This window comes from Gossypium raimondii, chromosome 2 (genome assembly GCF_025698545.1).
Source record: "Gossypium raimondii isolate GPD5lz chromosome 2, ASM2569854v1, whole genome shotgun sequence".
Taxonomy (NCBI): Eukaryota; Viridiplantae; Streptophyta; class Magnoliopsida; order Malvales; family Malvaceae; genus Gossypium; species Gossypium raimondii.
The window spans coordinates 33,112,188-33,138,823 of record NC_068566.1 but is presented as its reverse complement, the minus strand read 5'-3'; the positions used below and the strand labels follow the sequence as shown (position 1 = coordinate 33,138,823).

At 31.5% G+C, this 26,636-nt stretch overlaps 2 protein-coding genes across 2 annotated transcripts; both read left to right on the top strand.

Moving 5' to 3' along the window:
- Window positions 1-10,871: 10,871 nt before the first annotated feature.
- On the top strand, window positions 10,872-11,854 carry LOC105788434 (hypothetical protein). Its single transcript, XM_012615338.2, has 3 exons — window positions 10,872-11,059; window positions 11,156-11,210; window positions 11,382-11,854. The coding sequence occupies exons 1-3, from the start codon at window positions 10,994-10,996 to the stop codon at window positions 11,762-11,764; spliced, it is 504 nt and encodes a 167-aa protein (XP_012470792.1). The 5' UTR covers window positions 10,872-10,993; the 3' UTR covers window positions 11,765-11,854.
- A 9,223-nt stretch (window positions 11,855-21,077) lies between these two features.
- Window positions 21,078-24,747, top strand: LOC105788433 (HIPL1 protein-like). The gene is made up of 7 exons (XM_052627275.1): window positions 21,078-21,604; window positions 21,727-21,884; window positions 22,096-22,893; window positions 22,964-23,180; window positions 23,363-23,541; window positions 23,720-23,961; window positions 24,093-24,747. Exons 1-7 carry the CDS (start codon window positions 21,514-21,516, stop codon window positions 24,478-24,480), a joined length of 2,073 nt encoding a protein of 690 aa, XP_052483235.1. The 5' UTR covers window positions 21,078-21,513; the 3' UTR covers window positions 24,481-24,747.
- The last annotated feature ends 1,889 nt before the right edge of the window (window positions 24,748-26,636 follow it).

Below are 26,636 nucleotides of genomic sequence, written 5' to 3'. Positions count from 1 at the left end.
AATGTAAAATATAAATTTAATAGATATAAAATAAGCTTAACTAAATAATGAAAAATGATAAATTCTCTAATATATGTTTGTTTAATTTAAAATAGTTTTTATAAAATATTTTTAGGAAATCTACCAAACAACAGAAAATATTTTACATAGATTCATCCAAACACCAGAAAATATTATCTTTTCTAAAAAAGTAAGTCATTTTCCAAAAATTATTTTTCAAAAATCATTTTCAGTCAAACAAACGGACCCTAAGTCTCAGAATGCCCAAAAAACCCTAAAAATTGCGTTTTTTTCGTTATTCGAAGTGCAATGCAGGCCGTGTGGTAGCCCGTGTGGATCACAAGGCCGTGTGGAATAGCCATCCCTTGTGGCTCTTGTAACTCGTTCTGATTTTTCATTTTTCGCTCTTTTTGCTCCCAAATGCTCTTCTAAGTATAAAAACATGAATTTAAAAGATTAGGAGCATAAAGTTCACCATTAACATCGAATTATCATCCAAAAACGCATTTAAAATGATATTAAAACATGTTACTTTTAGCACCTATCACATAAACCTAAAATTAGATATAATCTCTAAATCTTAAACCATAAACTTTAAACCCTAAATTCAAAATCAAATAAAATATAAAAATTATAATTAATATTTAATTATATTTAAATAATATGATTAGTGTTTATTCATAAGTCTCCCAATATTTTTTTTTGTTTTCCCTAATGATGAGATGTTGTGTTTGTTATTCACTAATGATACATGAAACTTATGCATTGATAATGCATCAAATATTCCTTTTTTTAGTAAACTATCACGTTAGCCACTCCAAATAAAGGATCATTCCTATTTTGGTTAATTTAGTCGCCACCGTTAAAGAAATTTACCAAACAGATAACTCCATCGTAAAGCCCATTTTTTTCTTTTATTTATTTTTATTCTTTTACCCTTTTTTTTTTCTCGTCTTCTATCTTTTTCTTCATCTTCTTCATTACACTATTCTCCCTTAACCGCCACACTTCAACAGCACCACTAGTCAAACTAACCACCAAACAATTCACTTTTCCTTTCTCTTTCAATCTAATGGTTCAAATATTCTTGAAACTCACCTGAAAACCACAAAAACATAAAGTTAGATTCAAACTTCTCTTGCCTCGATCTACCACTTTTGTGGTTAAATCACCTTGGATATTTGATATGTGGCTCTCCTTAACCAGATACAACTCGTCACAATTTAGATTGCTAAATGAAATCTTAGAGCTCCAAAACCCAAACTCAAATAGAGATAAATCCCCTTATTCTTTTCAATTTATTTTCCTTCTTTAAATACTTGCTTTTCTGTTTGCAGGTTTGGTTTAACTTCTTTGAAACAACAAGCATTGATTCTTTTTTTATTGTAGTAGATGGATTTTGTGTTGAGTTTTTTCGCATGGGTGGTTGTTTGTGGTTTGGGTTTCGAATCTTTTACACCATGTTTGGTTGGGTGTATTGGCATAGCCAATACACCCCTAATCGGTGGCCCCACCTAATCCCCCCTTATTCCTATGTTTGGTTCATGGTATTGCTAATACCATTGTAATACATTACTGATCTAATCAGTGAAATTCACCGATTTGTAATCCGTCCCTTTTGCCAAGATTAGGTGCCGCTTCAGTTTCCCTTTCCTGTTTTACCTTCCCATCGGCTTCCCCTTTGTTTCTCTTCTGTTCCTTCTAGCCTCTACCGATTTGCTCCCTCTCATCGATTTCATTTGTCAGGTAAAATCCCCATATTTTGCCTATTATTATATCCCCTTTATTTGCATTCTTGCCTGTTGATTTCTCTGTTCTATTTTTCTTTCTTTACACCTAAGTTCGTTTGGCAGTTGTTCTTCAAGACACACTCGTTGGAGCCGCTTAGAAGCTAGTAGTATTGTTGTAAGCTTAGTTCATCTCTTTCTTTGCCGTGTTTCATTTTTAGACTGCAACTTTCTCTTCTTTCCCCCTCTTTTGTAAGTTAAGAAGATTTTATGTTGTTATAGTGGTTTGGGTTTTTCTTTTTCTGTTTTAATCATTTTTACAGAAAGAAGTGTTGCTTTTGATGAATTGGGTATCGATATTTCTATGGTTTTTTGCTCTTTTTTTACCAAAAGAAGTTGCTTTTTCAACCGAGGATTGCATTTAGGTAAGCAACTCTCTTGCCCAAATAGTGAAGACATTGTATTCAGAGCGATTTGTGTTAATTTAAAGCATAGAAGATGGAAATTCTTTGATCAAGTGTTCCCAAGTCTTACAAATGCATTGGTGAGTCGTGTTGTTGGCGAGTTTCAGAACTCACCTCAGTTAGCCTTGGAATTTTACGATTGGTTTGGGGAGAAAAATAGTTTTAGGAAAAGATGATGTTATGATGATTGTTTCTATTTTGTTTATAAGTTGGATATGCATTCAGGGGCCTGCAAGTTCTTGAATTGGCCTGTTCTTTCCTTTCTCATTACCTAGAGCTCTAAATCTCATAGGTTCAAAGGAGTAGACATTTGACAGTTAAAAGCTCTTGCAACACTGATCTAGGAAGATGATAGAGCATTTCGGTTCTGATGCAAGATGTTTCGACCTGATGCAAGATGTTTCGAAATCTCAATGTTTGTTTCATTTCTCTTTTCAATTCCAACATTGCAATGTGTTTTTCTCGTCTTTGTTTGCCTAATAAAGCAGGTACCTTTTTGTTAAATGTTTTCTTGATCTGTTGGCCAAGAGTTTGTGCTAAGATTTGCATTTCAACTTTAGGTATTATTCTTGTTTATCTTTGTGGAGACTCGTATCTATATATAAACTAAACTATTGAACCACTTCGAGTAATTTGCAAATAATGAATGAATCACTTCTCAAGCTAGTATTAAGTCGTGTCACTTTCATCTCGCATAATGTGATGGTTTGATAGTTGAAATTATGGATGATCTGAATCTAGTGTAGGTGATTAAATATATGATCACCAAAGTAGTGGCATCCATCTAAAGTAGTTTTCTACCTTCTTGGTGAGTTCGATTAAGTCTATATCATCATCCTCGCCTTGGCATATTGCATTCATTTTAGCTATAGAGTTATTTGCACAATTGGTGATTATCGTTTGACATTTCTCAATCTTCTATATCGGCCTAGTAGTCATTCTTCTCTCTAACCTTTCTCATATGTGATCAATCAGATCTTTTTTTATTGCGGTAGCGACCTCCTAACTACAATGCTACCACGAAACAAAATTTCCCAATATTCAAAAATCGATTACGAGGTATTTGCTTAGAAATTTTGGTAGGTTCGACTGTTGTAGTTTAATGTTCATAAATTTGCAATCACGCGTGTAGTATGCTAACAGTAAACATCTCCATCCCTTGTTGTCCGGAGCTTGTGAGTTTGCATATGTTGCTAGGGAAAACAGGTTCGAAAGTGATCCCTAATTCTTTGAAGGGATTAACCATGATATGTTTATTTATTAAATGTAGTGTTGTTAATCATTGTTTCGAACATTCTTAATCTCTTGAATTGTTGACCTGTTTCCAACTTTTTAATAATATTTCAAGCTCTCTTGTAAACAATAATGTATGGCTTTCTATGTTGTGGGTCAGTCCAGAAATTCACATAAGATGCATAGTCATTTGTTAAAGAAGAAATGCAAATCCAAATTTTCATTTATAATTGTTGTACTAACCACATTTTACTCATCATTTCAGTAATGGCTTCCATTTAAGGCACCGTAATAATGTACTAAAATTACTTGTAATTCCAATGCCAGGAGATATAATCAATATCACACATTGCTCTAGCTCTAAGCAGCTCAAAGATGCAAGATGAAGTTCTAGAGAAGTTCATAAACGCCACAATAAATCTCCGCACCTTTTTTAAGTAACTATCAACGACCAGAAAGGGAAATGAGAAGAAGCAACTATCCTCTATAGATTATACCATTTCATGAAATGCAAATAGATGATCATGGGACAAGAAAACGACCAAATATAAAATAACAGAGAAATATGATTATTTAAAAGTATACAAGGGAAAATTATATATTTAATATTAAGAATTTTATTTAAAAGTATGATTATTTAAAAGTATACAAGGGAAAATAACAGAGAAATATGATTATTTAAAAGTATTCATTTAAGAATATTTAATATTAAGAATTTTATTAAATTATATATTTTATTAAATTATATTTAATAATAATTATTTTAAATTATATTTTATAGTATTATATATTATGATTTTATTAAATTCATATAAGAATATTTAATATTAAGAATTTTATTAAATTATATATTTTATTTAATAATAATTATGTTAAAATATGATTAAATTATTTATTATTGATAATAATATTCTTATTAAAATTTAAATAACAATAACAATAATCATTTACCAAAATAAATTTATGCTAAGGGTATTCTAGTCATTTTAGTTTTTTCCATTATGCTATTACACCTCTATTCCATTCAACCAAACACAAGATTACTATTACGCCTCTATTCCATTACATTCAACCAAACAGTTGATTTGCTATTACACCTCTATTCCATTACACCTCTAATCCAATACAGCGAACCAAACGTGCCCTTAGTGTGGTGATTAAAGTAATGAATGTTTGTAGGTTCAGTGGTGATAAGAGTTCAATCTAGAAATAAGATTTCTTTAGTTTTTATTCCTTGATGAGAAGAATCTTTCTCGAGTTTTATGACATCTTTCATGTGTTTACCAATAAATTGACTAATTTCTTAATTTTCATAAAATATGATGACCACAAATTATAGTAAAGAAATTAACTTTTCAATTGTAGTAAAATAGAGGGATGAAATTCACAATTAGACCAAAGGAGAACTATCTATTTTTCACTTAAAGTACTCCTATTTATCTATATTATTATTTAAGACCCTGATTGAGTTAGTGTCACAAGTCAATCGAGCACCAACTCGGTTAGAGAAATTACGAAAATATCCTTTCGTAATTAAAATAAATTATATTATTTGAGAGTAATTTAATCTCTTTTTTATTTTTTAAAAGCCAATAAAAATCCATGTGATGGAATTTAAACCTATGCTATTTATATCAATAAAATATTAACTTTACCACTTAACCAAAATTTTATTTTTAGTATGATATTTCATTTTAATTCTATTGTGCATATTTATTACCTTCATCAATTGTATCTATACTTATTATTTAAACTCTTGCCTGAGTTAGTGTCATGAATCAATAGGGCAACAAATCAATTAGAGAAATTACGAAAATGCTCTTTCGTAATTAAAATAAGTTATATTATTCGATGATACTTTAATCTTTTTATTTTAAAAAAAAAGTCAATAAAATTTTACATATGGTGGAATTTGAACTTGTACTATTTAGATCATAAAATGTTAACTTTACTAAGGGTGAGTAAAACTTGATTCGACTCGAAAAAACTGATTTTTTTTCAAATTTTAAGTTAATTGAATCGAGTTATTCGAGTTATTCAGTTTTTCGAGTAAACTCGAATAAGTAAATCAGTTTTTCGAGTTGAGTTGAATTTTTATAATTTGAATAACTCAAATAACATATTGGTATAAATACCACTTTAGTCTCTATAAATTTTTTAAAAATGATCAAATTGATCTCTTTCAACTAAATAATTCAAAATAATTTTTAAAATCAAAATATTTGCAAAAGAATAAAAAATCATAATTTTTAAAAAAATTAAATTTAAGAATATATAAAAAAGGAAAAATTCAACATAATAATTTTAAGAACATAAACAAGTAAATTACCAATTCATGTTTATCATACAAAAGTATCTATTTTCTTTTTCTTTAAAAAGTTTTCAAATATACATAATTTCAATTTTATGTACTATAACATGAAACTAGTTATGTTGGAACAAGATTTTAATTTGATATGTTTAATTTTTTAATATAATATTCACATTTCAATTGTATTATTCATACTTTATTACCTCAATCAATTGTATATATTGATAATATTGGGTTTGTAACACCCCTTACCCGTATTCGACGCTGGATTAGGGTACGAGGCATTACTGAAACATACACTTGTAAACATATTAAATCGAGTAATAAAATTTCATTAATTATTAAAAACTTTCAAATTATTAACATGCTTTTATAGTTCTTCACAATATAAATAATGCAACATTTCCTACCAACACAATCGAGATTCCGATAGTCATTTCAATACATCTAATAATTGTCATATTACCAATAATAATTCAATTACAATAATAAATCACATATCTATATAATATTCATTACCAAATATCATTCTCTCCAATTAAAATTATACAAAATATAGTTCATACGAACTTACGAGCTAAATTGTAGAAATACCAAAATTTAGGGATATTTTGGTAATTTTCTATTTTCTCAATTTCCACCCAATCTTGATCTAAATTAATATTTCATTCAATTTACTAATTTAAATAATAAAATAATTCATGAACAATTTGGTCACTTTGACATTTTTACAAATTTACCCTTAAAGTTTGACATTTGTTCAATTTAGTCCTTAAGCCCAAATCATGCAAATTAACCATTTGAAATGCAAATCCATGCTAACATAATATTCATACATTTATTTTCCTCCTCCTCCTCTCCATTCCACATCCTTAATTTACATAACATGCTATAAATAACATTATCTATAATTTCACTATTTTCTTGTAAATTTATTCAAAGCTGTCCATTTGAGTCATAGTCACTAAATCATTTATATCTTGAGCTACAGAAATCCAAATTAAGATCCGTTAATTTTCCCTGAAACTAGACGCACATATCTTATTTCCATAAAATTTTCATAATTTTTGGTTTAGCGAATAAATACAGTTTATTCTTTAAAGTCATCCCTGTTCTGCTGTCTGACAGTTCCGACCCTTCTTCACTAACAATTAATTATCTCTTTGTACAGAATTCGAATGATGTTACCGTTTGTTTCTATTGAAAATAGACTCATCAAGGATTTAAAAATATAAATTTAAGCCTCTAATTATTTTTCTCCAATTTTTGATGATTTTCCAAATTCAGTACAGGGGAACCCAAAATCATTCTGACCTTAACTCACAAAACCTATTATATCTCATGATTTACAATTCTATTGCTTACACCGTTTCTTCTATGAGAAACTAGACTCAATAAGATTTAATTTCATACTTTATTCATATTCTAATTCAATTCCCACAATTTTTGGTGATTTTTCAAAGTTGACCTTCTGCTGCTGTCCAAACTGTTTTAGTGCAAAATATTGATTACTAAGTTTATAACACTCTTATTTTCTTTCTCTACACTATTTCTCATCACTTTCTCTTATTTTCTCTTCACTAACATACCAAGAACATAAAACCTTATATAATAAAACTCTACATTAACATCAATTTCATACCTTTTCAATAATATCAAACTCAAAAATATTTTGAAATCTTGATGTTCTTACCTTGCTCAATTGATTTCAATCTTTAACTTGATTTTCTCTCTCCTCCAGCTTCTATTTCTTGAATCTAACTTGATATTCTATCTCCCCATAGTCACCTTGTTATCTTTCTCTCTTGATGGCTATAGAAATTCTTTTGATTTCTAGGTGGAAATGGTAGATTTTTGGTGGAAGGACCAAATTGTAAAGAAAAGAAAGTTTCTTTCTTTTTCTTCTCTTCATACGTTGGAATGCATGGGGAAGATGATGATTCTTCATCTTTCCTTCCATATATATATATACTAAATAGAATAATACTAAAATAATAAAATATCATTTAAAAATTAAATTAAAATACTAATAAACTAATATTTATTTAATTAATATAAAATATCTCCAACATCATCATTATCTTCTAGATTTCTCTCTCTTCTAATTGACCATTTTGCCCTTTACGATCTTTTAAAATTCCATCCTTGAGTCATCACTTAATTTGGTAAAATTGCAATTTAGTCCCTCAAAATTCTTCACCTTTTTCAATTTGGTCCTAATCTATCCATTTTCCTTAGTTTCTAGATCATTCCACCCTTAAAATATTTACACCATTGGTCCTTCAACTTTTTCATATTTATACTTTAGCCCCTTAATTTTTGAGTATTTACTCTTAGGCAACAAAACTTTTCTCACTTTTGCAATTTAATCCTTTCCTAATTAATATGTCATAATATACTTTCCAATGTTGACATAACTCAATTACTCTTTTTATCACTTTATTTCCTTAATTTACCATATCGGGATATTATCTTACTTTCTTACTATAGAAATTTTCGGGATATTACAATTTCATAGCTAGTTAACCCTTCTAGCTTCTAGAATTCAAATTCTACATTTTATACAAATAGGTCATTTCCTTAATTAATCACTAATTCGATAAAATTTTCATATCAATATTTTCATGCAACCTTCTTATCATAATGCAACCCATGTCATAATTTTAAAATAAAATTTCCTCGTCGGATTTGTGGTCCCGAACCACTGTTCCACCTAGACCCAAAATCGGGCTGTTACAGGGTTGGTGTCACGAGTCAACTTCATACTAGTGTCACAGGCCAAAGTGCAAAGCCCGTGACCATGGCACAAGATGCGCCCCATGAAGGTCTATCGATTAGATGGGGAACATTTAGCCCACGAGAATCGGCCCGATTCAAAGAACTATTGGAGAAGCCTATCAGATTGAAACCTGGTTGGCCCAATAATGAAGATATGACAACTTGGGGTAATTAATCTTAGAAGATTGAGGGAATCATATCTTATAAAGATTAGATTAGATTTGATATGACATATCTTATAAAACCCTAAAATCAAGGGATATAGTTAATCTCGTCCGTCGATGTAAATGTATCTTGACCGTCGGTTTTGGGGGAGCTCAACTATAAATAGAAAGCCTCCTTGAGCATTCACTCAAACACTTTGTGTGCATTCTTTCTTTGGCTTTCTGTTGTTCATTTGTAACTTCTTTTGGTACAATCGCTTCCGCTATACAAATTGGTGCCTTGGAGGAGTTCTAAAAGAATCCTCACTTTTGGGCGTAAAGGCTGACTTAGGCAAGTTTGGAGCGAACGGATCGCCTAAGGCCGCACGGATTGCGAGACGAAAGATTTAGCCCCGTGACACTAGCCACAAGATTAATGACAACACTATGGTAAACAATTATAATGCATTTAGTATTCATAATATGATGTATTTACATGTTTAGATTTCATCTTTACTCACATTTTAATCTATTTTTTTCATTTTAATGTCATACATATTTCATGTTTTATTATTAATTAGTTTCAAACCATACATTTCATTATTTGTTGTATGTTATTTTGAAACTAATATTTCTTTTAAATATATAATTTCTACATGTATACACGTGATAAAATTTTTAATTTTAATTTGGAGTTTGTTCAAATTTATTCTATCCACATCCGGATATATTTTAGTTTTCAACATAACTTTTTAGATTTTAGTTATAATTATTCAACTGTGTACTATTTATTAGAGTACTTATAGTAATTAAAATTTTTATTTTTTTACGGATTTAATTTATAATTATGACACAACCTGTCCATGTCTTTTGGGTTTTAATATTATTTTTAAGGTTAAAATATGACATGAGTGTTTATAAACTTAGAATTTAATCTTTACATTTTTATTTTTAAGAATTTAGTTCTTTTACTTTTTAAATTTTAAAATTTAGGTATAATTATTAACATTGTTAAAATTTTATTTTTATTAAATTTTTGAAGTGACATTTTGAATTAAAATTATTCACTTGTTAATTATGTAACTAAAACTAACATTATAATAAACCTAAATTTAACAAATAGTTTTAACAGTCTAATGATTGAACCTGAATTTTTAAATTTAAAAGTAAAAGATTAAATTCCTAAAAATAAAAGTACAAAAATTAAAACTCAAATTTACAAAAGGTGTAAGGACTTATGGTATATTTTAACCTATTTTTAGATTCATTTAAATTTGCAAGTTAATGGGGTGAGCTGTCCTTGTCTACCATGTCTTACAAAATAATTAGCCCTGATTGTAGCTTTAATTAAGATTGAAGCATGAACCAACTTCCCCATCTACTACTATAATTATCAAGAATTTCAATTTCACATATTTCCCTAATTTTATAAAAATTCATATTTTTAAGTAAAGGCAAGGGAAGTTAGAACTATATTGTTAATATTTGATTGGTGTTCTTTATTTTATAATTTTCAATTTTTATATAGAGTTATTTTTATTGTTTCTTCATGGTTACTTTACTCAACAATATTTTTTAATGATTTACATTTAAATTCTCTTTCAGAATATAATGGGTTGCTATTACACTAAATTAAATTTTTTTACTAAAATAATAAAAATCTTAAATTTACAATTAAATAAACCCTTATTTTCTTATATTCAAATAATTTGTTTCACTATTGAGCGCCTTCCATGATTTCTTTAAAAGCACTTGCGATAAGAGGATTAATCATTACTATCGATAATAAATGTATGATTTCAACAAATAATTTGTTCCCCAATAAAACCAAACATTTGGTTTTCATGTAAATAAATTCTTAACCCACTATTTATATTCAAATGTCAATGTAGCCTTGATTGAAATAGAAAAATTGAAAATTTTAATATTTTAGGTTTGAATTTTTATCATGTGTGAAAATCATAATCAGGTTTTCTCTAAAATTTACTTTAATTATCATACGTGAGCTTTGTTCATATTTATTTTAGTCTAAATTTGAATATATTTCAATTTTAATCTCATTAATTTTTATATGATATTGATTCTAATTATAATTATTTGTGATTTAAAAAATATAAAGTCGACTAACTCTTTTTTAACATTTAATTAAATATTTTAGAAACAAAATTATTTGAGTAAAAATGAAGGAAAGGGCCTACTTGAGTTTGCCATTTCTTCTTCATTTCATCTCTCTGGGCTCAGCCAAATCCCTTCCTATCTGCTGGAGAAACAAAAACAAAAACAAAAACAGAGGTTTTTTTCATCAGAAACTTCTGTGTGAAGAAGCAAAGTAAAGAAATGGAAAAAGCTTTGACCAAAGTTGGTAGCTTCTGGATTTCCAAGAAAGCCAAGGAAGAACTCTATGTAATCCCCTATTAAAACTTACTACCTCTTTCATTGCCGTTATCTACTAAATCCATGCATATCCAGTTTTTCAATTTTATTTTCTTTGATTTCCAGGCCGTCTCAAACACCGTTGAAGAGAAGGCCAAATGGATACTCAATAAGCTCAAAGGTAAAGGGGCTTTAATTGTTCTTCTTATATATATATATATATATATGAATGATTTCAATTTAATGATTGATCCAAGTTTAAGATGATAATTTTCAAATTTAAGTTTCTGCGATTCAAAAATGTTTGAAAATGGCTGCAGCATTCATTTCTAACCTTCATTTTGTTTAACAGGTAAACATGTAAAGCCTTTGGCGGATGTCCTCCGAGAACACAACCTTCCGCCGGGACTTTTTCCGAGAAACATAACATGTTACGAGATGGACGAATCGAAATCAAAGCTGAGCGTGTATATGCCGGCGGCATGCGAAGTGAGGTTCAAGGACGGATCGGCGGTGAGATACGGAAGGCGGGTGAAAGGCACGTTATCGAAGGGGAAGTTGAGCGGGATGGAAGGGATGAAAACGAAGGTGGTGGTGTGGGTTAAAGTGACGGAAGTGTGCGTGGAGAGTTGTAAATCTGATAAAGTATGGTTCATGGCTTCGGGAGTGAAGAAATCAAGGCCTAGAGATGCTTATGAATTGCCTCATGATTCGGTTAGAGTTGAAGAAATTTGAACCAACTGAAGACCATATTTGTTTCACCAAAATATAGTTTGTTATGTTAAGCAAATTGATGTTTTAATAAATAAGTGGCAAATAGCAAAATGATTTTGTATTGATTTTTCCTGATTACCAAGGCCTTGACTGCCATACTCCAACACAACAATGCCTTCACTCCCACTCTTTTATTCCATATTTCCAAGCCTCCCTCTAAAGACCTTGACAATATTCCAAACCCTAGATGTGTCCTGATCAAATTTTGTTAAGGTGGATCCTTAGCTCTCTTTCTGAAACAATTTCTCAAGTTAATGTTGTTGTCTGGTAATGTTTAATCAGCTTGATGGTGCTATTTGTGAGAACGATAGAATCAAGCCCGGCTTCGGTTGTTTGAGAATGTAGCCGTCCAGAATCTAAGGTTAGAAAGAGTTCAACATGTGAGAAAAAATAAATTCAAACTAAAATAAACTAATTAAATGTTTAGTGCTTGCAAATTTTTACCATAAATGTTTCATCTCTGAATGTCCAAAATTTTTTTAATTTTTAATATATTACATTTTATATAAATTTTTTAAAAAGGTCCAAATTAGTGACCCATTACCCGCAATATCGAATCAATGTTAAGTTGTATTTACTTTGATATTTATTTGGTTTAAGAAATCAAATGACTCTCTCCAACATTGTCACTGTGGTGCTCGCCAAAATGTTGCTAAGGAATTTTTTATTTTCTTTCATTTTAGATTTTTCACCTTCTCTCCTTTCTATCTTCTTCTCCCAAACTCCATCGCCAACCCTACTCCAGTGACCTTTACTTCATCAGAATTGACCGATGTAGTTTCGATTTAGGTTGAGCTTTGACTACTAGCCTAGTCATTTATAAATACGTCTCCCTTGCGAACAGCTTGGGCACGAACCAGCAGCCGCAAAGATTAGTTATTGAAGTTGATGTGGAAGACATGTTTGACCAGATTAGTTATTGAAGTTGAAGAGACAATGGATTTATGAAAAACAAAAGAAGATGAAGAAGGAAAAAGTTTTAAAAATTAAAAATAAATAAATGATTGGTTGCCTTATATATATATATATATATATTATATTTTTTAATTATAAATACATTATAAAAAAATCATAAATTTATTTTAATTCTTTCTATCTTTATTTATTTGTAATAAATTTTTTATTTTGTGTATTATTTAATATAAATAATGATGTGGTAGTGATGATGTGGCTTTTTGCCATATGTCACAACATGGTTGGGTCATGTTATCAATGGAGGTAACAATGCGAGAAAAAATATATAATTTAAGTGTCACTTTTGATTAAAAAATTTAATTATCAATATAAGAAAACATGTATAGTTTTAGGGGTAATTTCAATATTAAGTCTAAACTTGAAAACCCAAATTATTTAATTTAATCTTAGACTTGTTTAAAATATGAGTTAAATTTATTAAACTGCATATTTTGAAAATACAATATCATATTGTCTACTTCTAATAGCACGTTTTGAGTCTGCTTTTAATAGCACGTTTTTGAATTAAAATAGGTCTCTTGGTGGCAATTATCATTGTGGGTAGGACGAAAGGACGACATTGACAACGACGTTTGAGTGATGGAAGAGAGTTTGGCGGCGCTTTCGCTTATTGGTAGGGAAGAGGCGGCATGGCAAGTAGATTTGGAAGAGGTTTCGACGGAGGGTGTGGTAGATTTGAATGTTGTGAGAAGTTTTTTACTGCTAATGTTTTACAATTCCAGGCTATGCGCACCACATTAGCCAATCTATGACATCCACATGAGGGTGTTACGATTACAGATCTAGGAGAAAAATGATTTCTTTTTTGGTTTTATTATGAGATTAATCTTGATAGGTTTTTGGAAGGGAGCCCTTGGACGTTTAACAACCATTTGTTGTTTTTTCATTGATTAAGGGAAGGGGAAGATCCCATGGTTGTGTCGTTGTTTTGGTCAAATTTTTGGGTCCAAGTTCATGACCTTCTGGCAGGATTAATGTCAGAAACAATGGCTAGGTAGTTTTAGGATTTTTTGGGGCAATTTTTAGAATACGATACAAAGTCGCTGAATAAAGGATAAGGGGGGTTACATGCGAATTCGAGTACAAATTTATGTGAGGAATCTGTTGATGAGGAAGAAGAAACTTATTCTGAGCAACAAAGGTTGCATTTATGCACGCTTCCAATATGAAAAGCTATCGGTGTTTTGCTTTCTTTGTGGTCGATTGAGACATTTTGAGTGATTTTACCCAGCTAGGATTGTCCATGGAAAAACGGAATTGGAGTTTGAGTGGGATCTCTCCGTTAAAATGATACCCAAAAGAGCAGCGGTGGTGACAAGCTCTTGGTTAGGGGAGAAGGGAAAGGGACCATGGTTTTGTGAGTTCAAGAAATTACTGGGTAAAGGGAAAGAAGGGGAACTTGCGAACATACAGGGCTTGTTTTGAAATGCAGACTTTCTGCATCAAGTGGGGACCAATCTTGGGCTGAATATGGGGGGAAACTGGACTATGATATTAGTGGATCAGAGAATATTGATCCAAATAGGGACTCGATAAAGGAAGATTGGCCCATAGAGATTGGGAAAGGGAAGAAGTGTCCTCGTAGTTTTTTTATTTTCTTTAGTTTTTAGTGAAATGGATTTGGGGAAAACTACTGATGGACACAGTTATGTTCATGATTTTGAAATATCAGCTGGCTCTGCAGGGCAGGGCAGGGCAGCCGAATGCAATGAAAATCTTATACTAGAATGTCTGGAGAATGGGGAACCCCCGGGCATGACGTCGCCTTTGGCATGTGCTGAGGGAGACTAATCCCGATTTGGCTTTTTTCATGGAAACTAAGCTGCATAGTTCGAAGATGGAGAAAATTAAAAGGAGTTGGGGTATGTTGGAAGGAATTGATGTAAGTAGTGATGGTATAATGAGGGATTATCTTTAGGTTGGAAACAAGGGCTTAAAGTGGTTTTAAGAAGTTTCTCGATGAATCATATTGATGTGAATATAAAGGGAGACATTAAAGATATTAGGTGGAAATTTACTGGTTTTATGGGCATCCGGTGGAAAATCTGAGGCATTACTTATGGGATTTATTAAAATATCTCTCAGTCGGAAGCGATGAATCGTGATTGGTTGTGGGAGATTTCAACGAGATTATGTATTTCTATGAAAATAAAGGGGAAAGGTTGGGGGATGAACAGTTTATGGAAGCTTTTCAGTCGGCTCTTGATGATTGTGATTTGCTAGATGTGGGTTATGAGGGTCAATGGTTTACATGGGAACGTGAGAGATTGTCTCATAACAATATTCGAGAAAGGCTAGATAGAAGGGTGTTAACTCCGGGATGGGAGGACTTATTCCCGAGTTATAGTGTAACACCCCTTACCCGAGACCATTTTTAGAGTAGAGCATGGGGTGTTACTTGACTTAACTTATTAGTTCGGGGTTTAAAAATTTGCTTTTAAAATTTATTTCACTGTTCACCATAATGTTGTGCACCTGCGCGACAGTCACTAATTTAACTATAATTTGAGTTACGAAACTCAAAATTTAGATCCGTAAATTTTCCCTGAAACTAGACTCATATATTATCTTATCATAAAATTTTCAGAATTTTTGGTTTAGCCAATTAGTACAATTTATTCATTAAAGTTTCCTTTGTTTCATTGCCTGACGGTTCTGATCTTTATTCACTAAAAATCAATTTTATCATCGTATGATTTTCATATGGTGTTCTCACTTGTTTCCACGGAAAATAGACTCACTAAGGAATCTAGACATATAAATTATAACTCATAATTATTTTTTTACAATTTTAATGATTTTCTAAAGTCAGAATAAGGGACTCCAAAAACCATTCTGACCCTGTCTAACCAAAATTCAAATATCTCAGAATATAAAATTCCTTTACCCACATCGTTATTTTTTTATGAAAATAGACTCGATAAGATTTAATTCTGTATATCATTCACTCTCAATTCATTTTATACTATCCTTGGTGATTTTTCAAAGTCACATCACTGCTGCTGTTCCAAAACTATTTCATTGCAAATTTTTTACTCTTTCATAATTTCTAGGTATAAGCTATCACCTAGGCATTCATAATACCAAACATATTCTTACTTAGCCATTTTAATAGCTAAACATTATCACATATTTACACATCATCCTTTAGCAATATCATAAGGACATACATTCAAAATGACTAAGTCCCTATACATGCCATAGCTCAAATATTGATCATCATAAAATATCGAGTTGTTGTTGTTGATAGTGTGAGCGCTCTCTGACGTCTTTAAGATCCCCGAATTAGCTTTGCAATACTATAAAAGAAGGAAAATAAAAGAAGTAAGTATAAAGCTTAGTAAGTTTACAAGCAAATAAATAACAACATTTAACACAAATAAATATACTCAAGTGTCATGATCTCTAATTTCCTCTTTACTTAATCTCTTACTCGTTCACTTACTTGTTCACTTAGATAACTCATGATTATAATTTACTCTTCTCTTGCTGAAATATTGGTTCTCAATTGATAACATAATATGTTCTTAACTCTTATAACTCACCTAAATTTTCTATTTATGCTTTTACCTGAACTTTCATGGAACATAATTTGTTTACTAGCCTGTTGAGCCACATTGGAATAATAAGGATACTTGGGTCTCTTTTCTAATAATAACATGCCAAAGTCATGTCCCAGACATGGTCTTACATGGGATGTTTCTTGTACTACCAATGCCATATCCTAGATATGGTCTTACATGAGAGTTCTCATATCGGTGCCTATGCCATGTCCCAAACATGGTCTTACGGGGGACCTCTCATCTCGGTGCCAACGCCATGTCCCAGACATAGTCTTATATGGGACCTCTCATAATCTCAATGATGCCAATGCCATGTCCCAGACATGGTCTTACATGGGATCTCTTTACCCAAATGTCATGACATTTGTATCCGATACATTCCTAATGTTTCAACGGGACTTTTTAATACTAATTCTTTATCGTCTCATACTTGAGTCAACATTAAATAATTGCATAAAATAAATACATAATTGCTAGAAAATAGCAGCATTAATAATAATTATTGAAATATTGCATTTATTTACCGTAAACTTACCTCAGTACAAAATATGACCAAATCTATCAACTTAGTCTTCAACATTTTTCTTTCCTTGGTCTAACCCCGAATTTCGTTCTTCTTGATTATGGAGCTTGGAAGCTTAAAAACCCTAACTATGGCTTCCCCCTTGCTAATTTTGGCCAAATGAAGAAGATGAGCACAATTTGCCATCTTTTTCCCTTTTAATTCATTTTAATTACCACATTACCAAAATGCCCCTAACTTAAAATTTTTCTATTTCACTTATCTCATGTCCATTTTTGTCCATAACTTAACCAATGGTCTAATTACCATATAAAGACCTCCAATTTAAAATTTCATAACAATTGGTCATGTCTAACATGTAGAACTCAACTTTTGTACTTTTTACAATTTAGTCATTTTGACTAAATTGAGTACCCAAATGTTGAAATTTTTGAACGAAATTTTCATGAAATCATTCCGTGAAATTTTAGGCCATAAAAATATAGTAAAAATAATTTTTTCCTCATCGAATTTGTGGTCCCGAAACCACTGTTCCGACTAGGCCCAAAATCGAGATGTTACATATAGCCTTAAGCATTGCGGTCATTCAGTATCTGATCATTGTCCTCTTTTACTTAGTACTTGTGGTTGGATGGAAAGGCAAGAACATAAGTATTGTAATTTTTAGTTTGAGGCAACTTGGATCCTTGAAGAGTCATGTGAAGATGAAGTTGGTCGGCTTTGGGTCAATACAAAGGGATCAATTCCTGACAGGCTTCGATCAATAGGGAGGGGTTTAATGAGATAGGCTAGGGAGATTTGGAAGTCTTCGCATATGAATACGGAATGGGTAAAATTTTGACTAGAGGTTTTAAATAACACCCCCTGAATGACGAGACACTAAAGGAGTTAATCATTATGAAGTTGCAATTAAACTTGGAGATTCACAAATGGGAGAGGTATTGGGAACAACGAGTGAAAGCTAACTGGTTGCTAAATAGGGACCGAAACACGTGATTTTTTCATCGAATGGCTACTCAACATAAAAAGAGTAAGAATATTAGTCATTTGGAGGACGAGGATAAACAGGAGCGAGTGGGGATTAATGAGATTGAGCAAATTGCGTGCCAATATTTTACAGATTTGTTTACATCCGTTGGCAGAAGTGATAATCGTAGGCCTTTCTCGAGAATTTCGATTCATGTTACTAATGGCATGAATGACTATTTGAAATCGAGGTTTACAAAGGAAGAGATTGAGGCAGCAATTCAAAGTATGCATCCTACAAAGGCATCGAGAGACGATGGAATGCCAGCATTGTTTTATCAACAGTTTTGGCATATAATTAGTAAGGATGTCAATAAGTACTGTCTGGATATTTTGAATAATAATGAATCTTTGTTGAAAATTAATCACATCAATACAGTTCTTATTCCTAAGCTGTCTAATCCTATTAACATTATGCATTTTAGGCGGATAAGTCTATGTAATGTATTGCTTAAAATCGTTACTAATGCTATTATTCATAGAATTAAAATAATAATGCCACATTGTATTGACAAAGCACAAAGCACGTTTGTACCAGGAATGCTAAATAGGGACAGGTGTTCAAATGTGTCCATAGGGTTGGTCGGGTCGAAGTTTGAATTTTTTGTTTGCTTATTCATGCTCGGTTGGGCTATTTGTTTCACTGTTTTTGAAATATTAATATATTTATTTTATTTTTTGTTACCTGATCAAGCAAGTTTTATAAAGAAATAATATCATTGCAAGTAGACTTAAGGGAAACTAAATATAAGCCTAAAGTTGGAGGCTGTAATAGCCCAGCGAACTATGTTGCTGTGAGTAGCTCATAACTTGGACGCAGTGCTTAAGAGATTTTATGTCCTCAACCACGGAATGTTTTTCCAGTACTGCCAGTGTTGTTCCCTTCAAGTAGCACAATTTGTTTATCTTCTTTCATACAAAGTTTCGCTTTGTGAGCTAGTTTCGTTTTGATACTTATATGTTGTTGGGGTCTACTTTAGTATCTAACTTTACAAGTAGGTCTATTTTGACTATGAATTTATATTCCGTCCAAATTTAATGATGCGAGACAATCTTAAAGTGTTATGTCAATAAAGTTTTATATATTTCAAGTTCAAAGATTAAAATATACCTAATTGTCAAGTTCAATTATTAAAGTGGACAAAAATATACAAGTACTAAAATAAACTTAATTGTCAAGTTCAGTCAAGAAGTACACTAAATCTTTGGGTAAATTTTAAAATTATACATGAAATTTGATTTAGGGTATGTTTGTTAATATTTGAATATTATATTTATGCAAAATATAATTTTCAAGTTATTTATTACTCCTAACATTTTTTGTAGAATAATTAAATTATTTGATTCACTAATGATATTTTAGCACATTAAATATGTATTGCGGTTTAAAAATAATAAATGAGATTATATATTATTTTATATTATTATATATTATGATTTTAGTAAATTAATATAAGAATAATTATATTAAGAATTTTATTAAATTATATTTAATAATAAATATGTTAAAATATGATTAAATTATTTATTATTTATATTAATAATCTTATTAAAATTTAATAAGAATAATAATAATCATCTACCAAAAAAATTACGCTAAGGGTATTCTAGTCATTTTAATTTTTTTCCTTATGCTATTACAACATCATTCCATTCAACTATTACAGCTCTATTCCATTCCATTCAACCAAACAATTGAATTACTATTACGCCTTTATTCCATTACACCTCTATTCCATTACAGCGAACCAAACGTGCCCTTAAGGTAATTTTGAAAAATTGCTTTTAAAAAAAATTTGATTTAAAATTTAAGTATTTAATATTATTGTCAAAAATATTTTTAAAATTTTATTAAAAAATATTTTTGAGAAATAAAATATTTATCTTAAACATGATGGTTTGAAGTAAAATATGCATTTAAATAGTGTTCAAATTCATTAATATTATGATATTTTAGTATGAATATAAAAAAATATTCTAACTCACTATTAATATTTTAATATATGAAATGAAAATTTAAATATTTGTAAGCAATTAATATTAATAATTTGTAAAATTCAATTGAACAAAAAAAAATCTAGAGAGAATCAGTATATACTAATTGAATCGAGCAAAGAATTGGTTGAGCTAGATTTTTATTTAATTTTCATTTTTTAAAATTTTAATAATTTTTTAATTGGACTGGACAGACTTGCAAACTAGCAACCTGACCAGTTCTATCATTGATCCAATTAGCGAAAATTAAATTGAAACGGTGCAATGTGGAGCGGGTCCAACATTTATGGAGATGATAGTAGTTTTTAAAACCACACATCTATAGTGGATTGTAATGGGAGATGAGGTAGAGCACGTGAACTGTGAAATGGTAGTAAATTTGGCAACATTCGCTCTTGTCTTGCTCCATGATCATCCCTAGATTGATCAATCAAATTAAGAGCGGGGCGAAGTATTGATCTGAAAAGAAAGGTTAAATTGGGTTTTAAAAAGTTATTAAATTAGTTTTCTTTATTTTTCTTTTATAATTTTTAATAACCTAGATTGAAGTAATTGAAGTATGAATCTAGTTAGGAGAAGCTTGATATTTAGATACAAACTTGTCTTAATTCTGTGGTGATATCTGTGTATGTTTGACCTAGCATTGATGTCATCCCTGTCGTTAGCTTCTCTCTTTCTTTATATATTTTTAACCATTATGGAAGATAGATAAGATAACAATGAGCATGAATGCACTTTTGCAACTTTTTCAATCATATAACATTTCCTTTCCTAGTGTTGGGGTTTCTTACAAATTAACTATTAAAAATTGTCAAAATCTAATTTTGGTCCTTCTATTATGATCAAATTTAAGATTTAGTCCACAGATTTGAATTTTGCATAATTTCATCGTCTGCTCTTATTTTGTTGTTAGTTTAGTCTTAATAGTTACCATCTCTAAGTATTTAGATTACAATGTGTATTTGTTCTTAAAACATTCATTTTAAATTATCACATCGACGTGAATTTTCCTTTTAGTGTTTTTTTCTTTTTTAAAAATTCAATGTGATGTTAATTATTTGAATTAGTTGAATTAAAAAATAAGATTAAATCTTAAAATTGAGAATAATAAAGGACCAAAATCACAATTTGACAAAAACAACAACCTATAATTAATGTGGAAGAAGACGCATTGAACCAAACAAGATCTAACCCGAAATTTCCAAGCTTAGTTTTGCAGACAACAAAGCACAAGTGAATCTTTTTCTTTTATTACTTTTTAAAGGCTCACCTCACTTCATCCACTCTCTTTGATCTGCAAGTAAAAAGGGTCTTAAAAGTTCCAAGTCAACATTGCACATTGATGTCTCCATCTCTGATTGGAAGTTAGTGATGAAGAATTAATACTCATGGTGTTTCAAAAAGAAAATGTCAAAAGCTGATTTTGAGAAATGGGGTTTTTCCAATTCATGTAGAATCAGAAGTCAAAGAAGATTGGTGGGAGTGGGAAGGATATGTTGAAAAAGCTTAAGAAATTGATTACCATTTGTTGGTCAACCTCAAGTCAAAATATGATAATATTTTCTCTAAAGATGCTATAAGTTGTGGGTCAAGTGAATTATCTGCAATTCACTGAACAATTTGATGTAATGGAAGGTGTTTTTGCAGTAATCTTCATAGTCTTCAACTTGTTGTTGCTTCCTTATCCTTCCTTTTCTCTTCCTTTATGCACAGATTCCAGTAAGTGATTATTTTTTGGTTTCAGTTTTCGTGAAATGTTTAACCATTGTTTGTTTATTTTTGACATTTCCTCTAAATATCTGCCTGAAATCCCATCTTTTAAAATCTTTTCTGGGGTTTAGGGGCACCTCTGACCGTAAGCACCAAGCTGGAATTTTGTTCCTATAATGGAAGCAGCTGCTGCAATTCCACTGATGATTCAAAATTGCAGAAGCAATTCCAAGCAATGAATATCTCTGATCCAAGCTGTGCTTCACTTCTGCAATCAGTCCTCTGTGCTGTAAGTACTCAGTTATTGCATTACTGGATTTGATCCCTCATGATGGTTTTCATGTTGCTATTTTCCTGTTGAATTTGGATGCACTGCTTGTGTTCGTCATTTTCCCTAAATGACAAATGTAACATAGGTGTTTATACCTTCATAAAGGGATCCAGTTGCCTCAATAGTTATTTCAATTACTGAGTTTACATATTTTAACTATGATTTTCAGAGATGTGATCCGTTTTCCGCAAAGTTATTCACTAGTGATTCAGTTCCACGACCGGTGCCTCTTCTCTGCAACTCTACTGTTTCAACGAACTCGTCTCAGTCTAACCAAGCAACAAATGATTTCTGTTCTCAAGTATGGGATACATGTCAGAATGTACTAATACTGAATTCACCATTTGCACCTTCATTGCAAGGGCAAGCCGGAGCACCCGTGAATTCGAATTTCACCAAGTTGACTGAACTTTGGCAGTCAAAAACTGATTTCTGTGATGCCTTTGGTGGAGCATCTACTGCTGGATCAATTTGCTATGATGGTGAACCTGTTACACTAAATGAGACTGGAACTCCTAGTGCTCTGCATGGCTTATGCCTCGAGAAAATCGGGGAGGGAAATTACTTGGATATGGTTGCTCACCCTGATGGATCAAACCGTGCATTTTTCTCCAATCAACAAGGTAAGATTTGGTTGGCGACTATTCCCGAAGTGGGATCCAGAGGAACGTTGGAGCTCGATGAATCCAACCCCTTTGTTGATCTTACTGATCAAGTTCATTTCGATACTACATTCGGGATGATGGGAATTGCATTTCATCCAAATTTTGCGGAAAATGGCCGATTCTTTGCCTCATTCAATTGTGACAAGGGTAAGTCACCAGGATGTTCAGGAAGATGTTCGTGTAACTCTGATGTGAACTGTGATCCCTCGAAACTACGTTTGGACAATGGTGACCAGCCATGTCAGTATCAAAGTGTTATTGCAGAATATACTGCCAATGGTACCGCATCGCAGCCGTCCTCGGTATGCATACTTACGCACTTAAAACTTCTTCTTGGATCCAATATTCTAATTGAATGAAATCCTTTTTCAGGCAGAAAATGCTAGGCCATCAGAAGTGAGAAGGATATTCACTATGGGACTTCCTTTTACTTCTCAACATGGTGGGCAGATTCTTTTTGGACCGACAGATGGGTATCTATACTTCATGATGGGGGATGGTGGCGGTGGTGGTGATCCGTACAATTTCTCTCAAAACAAAAAATCAATACTTGGAAAAATCATGAGGCTTGATGTAGATACTATACCAAGTGCGTACCAATTTCGAGTTGTTTATACCTGCAATTCAAGTGATTAAAAAGTTTCGAAAATCTTGTTTATATTGCCTTCATGTTAATCAAATAGTTAGTTCTGTTATGGATCAGCATTGTTAAACTTGAATAATTCCGGTGCTTGATGTTCATTTCAACTGACACTCAATATGTTGTTCCAGGTACTGCTGAGATTAATAGACTCGGCCTATGGGGAAACTATTCTATCCCCAAAGACAATCCATTTAGCGAAGATGAAGACTTGCTGCCTGAAATATGGGCTTTCGGATTAAGAAATCCTTGGCGCTGCAGTTTCGATTCAGAAAGGCCTTCCTATTTTATGTGCGCGGATGTTGGCGAGGTTCAGCTTTCTTCCTCTGAAAACTATATATAAACAGGCAACTAATCTAACATGTTATCATCAGTGAAACAAAATAGTGCATTTGGCTTAAAATTTACTCCCTTACCAATGTCTAAGTTGTATGTGTAATGGTATGACCAAATTCTGAATTGATTGTTGTAAGTTTATAACCCTACAGAATTTGTACGAAGAGGTTGACATTATCAGCAAGGGCGGAAATTATGGTTGGCGTGTTTACGAGGGCCTCTATCCTTTCGATCCTACATCATCACCTGGAGGGAATACACAAGTGAATTCCATAAGCCCCATTCTGCCAGTTATGGGATACAATCACTCTGAAGTAAACAAGAAAGTCGGATCAGCCTCGATCATAGGAGGTTATTTTTACCGGTCCAACACCGATCCTTGTATGTATGGAAGGTATGTAACCTTCGTTCTTTCAGCAACAAGAAATAGAACCTGCTGTTTCTTTCGTTCTTTCTAAGGCAGCTGAGCCGAACCAACTCTTCATTATCACTGCTAGTTCCTGCTAATATTTGCTGGTTTTTCAGGTACTTGTACGCAGATTTGTATGCCGGTGCAATATGGGCAGCAACCGAAGACCCTGAAAACAGTGGCAACTTCTCAACTAACACTATTCCTTTTGGTTGTGCAAGAGACTCCCCTCTAGAATGCAGCACCGTGCCAGCAAGCACTCTTGCAGCATTGGGTTACATTTACTCATTCGGTCAGGACAATAGCAAAGATATCTACTTGCTAACCAGCAGTGGGGTTTATAGAGTTGCCGCTCCGAGTCAATGCAATTACACTTGCTCCAAGGAAAATGTTACCGCAGTCGCAAGTCCGAGTCCTACTACTTCACCACCTTCACATGCAAACCAGTTGAGTCCAGTAATCCTATTATCTGCCTTGTTGCTGCTCATGGCAGGTCTTGCCTAACATTTCATTACGGCTACATGTTGTTGTACAATGTAGAGACGAATAAGTTTTGGGACAACTATATATTTCGACTTCGATCAGGTTTCAAATCCTCGACCCCATTCGAAAATGGATTTAAACCCCTGCAACTGTTAATGCAGCATTTTCAGGAAGCTTAAGTATTAGTTCTTCCAATGCACCATGCTGATTCCCACTATATTTGTTTAGATATGGTATCAATACTATGTTTGTTTGTCTAAACTTTAATCTAGTAAGTCAATTTTCAAATTTTTCCAAGATTTATTTAAATAATTAGTTTAAGGCACATTCATAGTAATTTTTAATAGTATATTTTATTATTAATTTTATAGTTTTAAAATATATTACTTCTTATTTTACAAAATTTTAAAATGTAAACTCAAAAATTAATCCTTTTCTATAATTATATTTAAAAATAAAATATAATCATTAAACTAAGCTATTGAATCTAATTAAATATACACTTGCATTTCACATATAAATTGAAGTATATTTGTTGTTTATATAATGTACTTTATTAGGAAGAAACTAGAATTAGATTATAAATATGTATATATATATATATATATATAAAAGAATATAAAAAGATATTGATTTGTACAAGATTTTTCATATTTTTATTTTCAATCAATTTTTTAAATATATATATATATATATATTTGTGTTCAAAGATATTGCATAATAAATGTGTTAAAATATTGAATACTAACTTATATTGAGTATGTTGCAGCCTGGCTCATTAAGTGAGACAATAGACACAACTAAAAGAAAAGTCGGAGCTACCGATCCATCCAATACTAACATTTCAGCAAAAGCAGTGACTTGAAGTCCTAAGGAAATCTTATTGTGACAAGAAGACGAAAATAACAACAAGAAGATGTAGAAAGGTAAAGGGAGGCCTCCAAAAAAATACTCTTTCACAGGGACTCAAAGATGCCAAACTTAGGCTAATTGCTCAACATGTGATGAAGCACAATTTTTTTTTTTTGAAGACAATGATACTTTTCACTTCTGATTTTGTTTAGTGGGTTCACCACGGACGGATCCAAGCTTTTACGTTAAAGGGACGGAATCTCTAAATTCGAATGACTTTTTCTTTAACATAAAAAAGTGTCAATTCTTTTCGGATACCTTTTTTTCTTCTTATCAAACAAATTAATTGAATGTTTTTTAAAAAGCATGAACGATTTAACTGTAAAAAAATTAAAAGAAAAAAATCACACTATATAAAATTAAATATTTATTTTCAATATGTAAAAAAGAATAACTAATACTATACTAAAATTTCATAAATATCATTGTAATTCCAAAAATTAAATTAAGAAAACTTAGCCTTAGTCCTATTTTTCAATACTAGGTATCCTAAATTGCACATTCTGCTTTTTCATAAGATTGAACTCATCAATGATAAAATCTGTTGAAAATTCTCTAGCTATTTCTTTTTTTTATGTATGCCACCAATTAAGTTGAAAGAAAATCATCCTCCATTTTGTTGCGAAGCCTAGTCTTCACAATTTTTATGGCTAAAAATGCTCGTTGAGTTGTTGCAGTAGACACAGGAAGAGTTAACACAACACGAATAATTCTATCAAGAAGAGGACAAATACTTGACTTATTTGTCTTATCTAGCACTGACACAACTCGACAACTGTAGAAGCTTTCTACAACTCCATACTTTGATGAGCATCAAGTTAGCACAAGATTTTCTCTCGGCAGTGTTGACACTAGAGGTTCTCATGGGTCGGGTTCGAGTCTGACCTAAGCATGATATTAAGATACTTTATATTTGCTCAAGCTTGACCTGACCAGAAATTTGGGCTTAAAATTTTGTCCAAACCTACCCATATTTGCAAAAGACTAACCCAAACCCATTTTAGGCCCACCCATATTATATTTTAATTTTTTTAAAAATATTTATTTTATTTTAATATTTAATAAATTTATACATTTTTTATTTATTGAAAATTTTTATATAGTCATCTTAACATTATTTTAATATTTAGTATAGGTTTATTTTTTAATGGATTCTAAATTACATAATATATAAAAATAACATAATATAAAGTATTATAAACTTAAAACGGGCTCGGGCCTTAAATGTTCAAGCACGAGCCTGACCCATATCTTAAACGGGCTTA